Here is a 6,169-nt window from a genome sequence, read left to right on the forward strand (position 1 = left end):
TCAGTTTGGGACTCAACAACAAGAGATTGAATTTGATGAATAACTGCTCTTTAGGTGACTGATGAACTGTAATTTCTGTGATTAGATTTTGGTCTGGATGATGTGAATTTTAATTAGTTATTTGATGCTATAAAAGGCGAGTGAAACGTCATGACAGCTGTGACTGAGTCGTGTTTGAGTAGGACTGTGATACCTTGGTGGATCACCACTGTGCAGACTCCGGCTCCAAAGCACCAGCACAAACATGGCGGCGCTCATATCTGGGATATCTTGGCTTCAGTTTTGTGCAGCGGGAAGAAATGGAGTCACGTTGCCCATCGATCACATGGACACCAGGACCAATCACAAACCTTCGAGGCAAACCTGCAAAGTCAAAGAATAAAATCTGTAGTTCTTTAGTTCTGCTCAGCTGGAGCAGAGAATTAATGTCCTGTCATCAAATGTAATCTCTATTTGCCTGCTGAACTCATAGTAATAGATTACTTATTATGGACGTCTGATTTTAAAGGAGCTTCATGTAAGTTTTGCTACCGTATCTAAGCTAACGTTAGCATTAACAGCTGTTTACTCACCAGTTGTTCTTCATCAGGGATGGTGGAGAAGACCTGAAGTATCAAAGATGTTCAGGAGTCGATCAGCTTTAAAACACAATCTGCGCATGCTACAGAAAAACTGACAAAGAGAATATAGCACATATATCGGCTAAGGAGTAACTTAAAGTACATGTAAAATAATCACGAGGCATATAGTGATGTAAGACGTAAATATGTCCTAACATCAGAAAACTCTAAACACAACAAGAAGAAGATTCAAACACACTTATAAAATCATTCTATCTCCAGTCTACGAGAAACGTGAGTTCAGAGTCATGTCTTTACTCACCAGGAGCTGCCTCCAGAGATGCAAAGCAACACCAGTGAAAACTGGTTTGCTGCTGTTGCTTCTTTTCTTTGCTGCTGAATGTGACTTCCTGTCAGGGCTGGATGTTGTTGTTGAAAATCTCTTCTATAAACCACCACCGACCCAACAACAACGACTACAGAGTCTAACGTACCTTTCAGCAGTGAACACAACAGCTCGTATCTGAACAGCTGGTCTCTGGTTGGGCCACAGTTTTCCTGCCAACATGAAACTAAACCATTTTTTGCATCATAGAGAGGGAAAGTAAAACTGTTTTTGACTGCATCAAGGGAACTTAATAAAGTTTGTACAAATGTTTGACAGATTATTTAAAGGTTTGACCAACATTCGACCTCTGACGGAGACGAGAACAAACAACTGAGGCTCAAAAGTAGAAAACATGAAACATTTACTTTGAACATTTTCAAACATCAGCAGGTTGATAATTCAAAGACACTGAACGAGTTTCTGTGACGATCAAACAGAAAAGCTGATTTTAACTTGACTGATTCAAAGCTGCAGAGAAGCTCACATTTACACAGAAAGAAACATCTAGAAAAAACAAAACAGCCAGTTACTAAAATAACTTGACTAAAATAAGCTGTTTCCTGTCTCTGATATTAGACGACAGATGAATGTGCAGCACAAGTTTAAAAAAAAAGAACAACTGGAGTTTTTGCACAAAGCTGCATCAGTCTGCTCGTTAACAAGAATCTGAAACAGCCTCAGTTACATCTACGTTTACTGCTCAGTGTCTAAAACAGAAACTGGTCCTTCCACAGGTTTAAACAACACTCTCAGTCACAGCGTTAGAACTTCCTCTCTTTCAGTTTGCCAGCAAACACAACATTTATCCTCATTTACACTTGTAATGTTTCAGACACCAGATTTTGACAGTAATCTGATTACTCTGAGGGGAGTAATCAGATTGTATTCAGCAGTACTGGGTTGTTTCTTTAACCTGTGTTTTGTATCTGAAACATTAAATAAAGCTGCAGTGATTAAAGCTCATGTTTGTTTCAATGAAAATACATCTGGTTCATGTTCAGAGTAACTAAGTACATTTACCCAACTACTGTAGTTCAGTAAAATCCTTTAAGTAACTACACGTAACTCTACTCCACTACATTTATCTGACAGCTGCAGTTATTTTACATAGAAAACACATTCATATAAAACTCTACCAACTTTGTTCATTTAAAAACCAAACAACATTAAAATGACGTTTAATGAAATGATCTGTTCATCAGGTTTTAATATGATGCTGATTATACGTCTGCACTTTTACTCAATGCAGGACTTTTACTTGTAACAGAGTATTTTTACTTTCTGATCAGGATCTGACTTCTTCGTCTGTTTATGTTCAACAACTTTCAAATCTTTTTTCTTCTTGATTCTATAACTTTTTATTTCTTGGATTGTCCATTAATTTCTCCTGTTTATCTACTTTAGAATAAAGTGCTGTTTATATAAAACTCTTCACCTCACAGACCTGTGTTCCTCAGTTTCCTGGAAAGAACTTTGTTTTTTCCTTACATGGTCCCAACAGTCTATATACATATATATATATATACATATATATATATGTATATATATATATATGTGTGTGTGTGTGTTTGTATACGACTGGTTCTTTTTGTTTGATTTTTTTGTTTTTTGCTTCAAACCAACTTTATTTAAATGGTCCTTGTTGTTGACAGTAAAGTTCTTTTTTCTAGTGGTGCTGCAGGTTTTACTTCTTTTGAATTCAGTTTCATTTATTACTGAAAACTTTACTTGTTATATACACTGACATGTTTTCCTGTCAGACTCTAACTGATCAGAGTGGATTAGAGTTTACTGCACTGACTGAAAACTCTGACTTTTATTTTCTCTCCAGGAAACTCTTCAGAAATCACAGCCCAGTAAAATAAAGTGTTTTACAGTAGAATTAGCTCTTTGGCTGTTTGCTGATTTCCAGCTGATCAATAAGCTGCAGGTTTGATGTCGGATTGAATCAGACGCACGATTTGTTCTGGACAAATTTAGGTTAAAGCAGAGACAGAGCGACGGCCTCTCTGAACAATCAGTAATCCTCCACCCATCCATTCTCCAAAATAAAAGCATCAATTACTTCCTTCATGGCCAGGTTGGGGATCAGCTGATCCTGGGTCAGCGGAGTCCGAGTCACCGGGTCAAAATGTCCGACTCGCTGAAAGAGAACAACAAACACTCTTCGATTCTCTTCTTTGCTTTAACAGAGAAATGAAAACCTTTCATGAATCACTGAAAACCGACTTCTAGGTTTTTACCTGCAGATGCTCCTCGATGTCTTTGCGGTCGTACGTGACGCCGCTCGGCGTGATGCACGGCTCCCTCATCAACTCGAAGCTGATCTTTCCGCACAGGAAGTCTGGGATCTCTCGCTTCTGTCAAACACACGACAAACAGAATCTACTGTCCTCCGATCGAACCACATCACACCAGAGGTTCATCACCGACCGAACACCAACACTCACCTTCCTCTTCTCGTCTACCTGACAGAACAGCTCCTCCATGTCTGACAGGTACTTGTCCTGTAAAGAAACAGTTTTTAAGGTTAGAGATAAAACAAACAGGTGGAGGGTTACTGGTAAAATCAGTAAGGAAGGAAGGAGGGACTACGGTGGCCTTCAGCTAACAGAAAAGAGTCAGTGTTTGGTTTGTCCACTCTGGGCTCCTGTAGAAACATGGCGGACTGGGAGAAGATCGTTCAAAGCTCACGAAAACAAAATGACTGATTCCTCACTGATGAAAACATGATTAGAAATGTTAAATTCCATTTCTGCCATTAGATTCTCATCAATCCAACACACTGGTCCTTTAAAATCTGTGGTTTTATGAACCTACTTCTGTTTGAGTTTGAACCAGCAACAGAATCATCAGAAAACCTCCAGGGTCTGGAGTCCCAGTGGAAACCTACATGTTTTGTGTGGATCTCGTTGAGGTTGTGTTGAGTTCTGCTGTCGTCGGACTTGTCCTCCTGTTTCTGTCTGCAGCCGTCCAGCTCTCTGTAGATCAGACCACACACATACTTTAACTTTAGAGTCGAGGACAGGAGTAGAGATGTGACCTGACGCTGGAGTCGACCTGCCTCTTTTTCTCGGCGAGGATGAGTTTGGTGAGGTAGGCGTGCAGCTCGCTCTCCTGGTTGATCCTCCTCTCCTCCATGCTGTTCCAGCGTTTCTTCTTCGCGATCCGCAGAGCGCTGGGGATGTCGTCGCCGAAGTTCAGACGCTGCTCTTTGGCCAGATTATACGCTGAAACAAACAACAGAACCGTGTTGGTGTTATTGTCGCGTAAACAGCAGCAGCTTTAAACATCCTCCCTCGTACCTTTCTGCAGGTTGCCGATGGCTTCGTCGTAGTTCTCCATCTCCAGGTGACACTGACCCATGAAGAAATGAGCTTTGACCGACTGGCTGTCCAGCTCCAGAGCGTGTCTGCAGTCGCCCAGAGCTTTGTCGTACTGCTGCAGCTTCACGTAGCACAGAGCTCTGTTGGTGTAGTACGCCGGCACCGAGGGACTGTGGGTCTAACAGAAAACAAAACGCTCAGTGTAGAGATGCAGCACTTTGACCACACAGTTACAGTCTGCTGATACACAGGTTCCTTACGATGGCTTTGCTGTAGCAGGCGGCGGCCTCCAGGTACTTGCGGTTCAGGAAGAGGCGGTTCCCCTGCTCCTTCAGCTCCTGAGCCGACACCGACGCGCTCTTCTCCGGACTCTCGGACATTTTGTCCACCAGGCTCGCTGCGCCACCGGCAGCTGCCTCCTCGCTCCGCTTCCCTATCCTGACGCTCAGATCCAACAGGCAGGACAGAAACTGATTCAAAGAAAAGATCAGAGACTCAGGTTCTAACACTCGACCCTCTCTGAGCCTGATGCTGCTGAGATGCTGGTTGAACTTTGGGACAAGTTACTGTTGTTTCATCGTTTCAACCAAATCACAGAAATGATCAATAAAGAATCAGTTTCAATAAAAACAATGATCCCCATCAGTTTACAGTGGCATCTTTTTAAATCCCCAGGCATCCACATCCTTTCTCTCTGGGCCTCAGGTAAGACACCTGTGCTCCCTCAGGTGGGTCTGATCACTGGCACCTGATCTGTAACACCTGGTTCTAATTTTATTTATTTATTTAAATTTGTTCAAGTCTACCTCCTTTATTATCAACAGACTCCGTATCAACATGTGTTTGTTTAAAACACCAACGCTCCTGCTTTATGTCTGTCTACCTGTATATTTAACCTGTATCCGTATCGATTAGTATTGATTCTTCCTGTCTGACAGTGTGTTGTCAGTACAGACCTGACTCTGTAATAACAGACTGAAATAATCCACATTATTCAGATTATTTGTAACCGCTGTCCTGTTTGAACTGATGCTAACGTGTAGCCGCCGTTAGCTTCTCTGCTGTTTCTAAGTCCCGGTTTATTCCTGAATATCAGTGAGGTGACTCTCTGGTTCTTGGTTCAGGGCGGCAGCCATTACACCGTCAGAGTATAAACATCATCTCACCGTTAACCGTGACACGACACGTCAGGTTAGCTCGTTAACGACACGTTTCACCGTTAATGTACGAACCTGGAGCCGCTGTTTGAAGAACACCTTGACCGCGAGGAGGAGAAGAATCCTGAGAAACTGCTGTTACATTAAAAAGACGCCGTTTTCACGTCGTTTAGCTCCGCGGCTAACACCTTAGCTACAGGCTGCTGCAGCCAACAGATGTTTTGGTTTGGAGCTGTGACGTAAAACGCGTCATCAGGGGACACGCCCAACGACAGGGGAAGTTCAGCTTTTATTTTGAAAAATTTGAGGGAAATAAAGTTTCATTATGGAAAAAAATACAAAAATTATTTTATTCCAGATTTTTTTTTTTATTTTACTGAGAACAACGTTTATTAAAGAAAAATTTTTTTTGGGGTAAAAAATATTTTATTGCAGAAAAATATTCATCATGAAAATAATGTTTATTATGTGAAAAAGTTTTTCTTTTTGTATAAGAAAAAAATATTATCAAAAAAATACTAAAATGATTTTATTGCAGAAAATGTTTTCTTAAGAAAACAACACTTTTTATTGGAAAAATGTCAGGATGTTATATAATGTCAGTATGGAATATTTAAAAAATTTTATTGTGAAAAAAAAATTATGAAAAATGAATATATCACAGAAAATATGTTTATTATGAAAAAGGTTTTATTGTTGAAAAAGTTCTTTGAAAATTGGGTTTTATTTTGAAAATTA

At 40.6% G+C, this 6,169-nt stretch overlaps 2 protein-coding genes across 3 annotated transcripts in view; both read right to left on the minus strand.

Annotated features, from left to right (window-relative positions):
* The window catches only part of LOC108878079 (prostasin), a 38,476-nt gene that overhangs the window by 4,645 nt on the left and 27,662 nt on the right, over nucleotides 1–6,169 (minus strand). The window lies entirely within an intron of this gene.
* On the minus strand, nucleotides 1,293–5,676 carry LOC108878032 (E3 ubiquitin-protein ligase CHIP). 2 transcript variants are annotated; one of them, XM_051073785.1, is made up of 8 exons: nucleotides 5,507–5,676; nucleotides 4,535–4,744; nucleotides 4,254–4,452; nucleotides 4,009–4,178; nucleotides 3,842–3,925; nucleotides 3,399–3,455; nucleotides 3,192–3,308; nucleotides 1,293–3,091 (listed from the first exon to the last, which is right to left on the minus strand). In XM_051073785.1, exons 2-8 carry the CDS (start codon nucleotides 4,652–4,654, stop codon nucleotides 2,966–2,968), a joined length of 873 nt encoding a protein of 290 aa, XP_050929742.1. In that variant the 5' UTR covers nucleotides 4,655–4,744; nucleotides 5,507–5,676; the 3' UTR covers nucleotides 1,293–2,965. The 2 variants fall into 2 exon arrangements, with proteins under 2 accessions (XP_050929742.1, XP_018523847.1); XM_018668331.2 differs by having other exon boundaries at nucleotides 3,842–3,929; nucleotides 4,013–4,178; nucleotides 5,507–5,674.

This window comes from Lates calcarifer, linkage group LG11, assembly GCF_001640805.2.
Source record: "Lates calcarifer isolate ASB-BC8 linkage group LG11, TLL_Latcal_v3, whole genome shotgun sequence".
Lineage (NCBI taxonomy): Eukaryota > Metazoa > Chordata > Actinopteri > Centropomidae > Lates > Lates calcarifer.

Excerpts from the sequence above, each read along its gene's own strand:
- LOC108878032 (XM_051073785.1), bottom strand. The coding sequence starts at position 4,654 with ATGTCCGAGAGTCCGGAGAAGAGCGCGTCGGTGTCGGCTCAGGAGCTG. Across the intron at positions 4,453-4,534 it reads CCTGCTACAGCAAAGCCATC|ACCCACAGTCCCTCGGTGCC; the intron begins GTAAGGAACCTG and ends GTTTTCTGTTAG. Across the intron at positions 4,179-4,253 it reads CATCGGCAACCTGCAGAAAG|CGTATAATCTGGCCAAAGAG; the intron begins GTACGAGGGAGG and ends TGTTTGTTTCAG.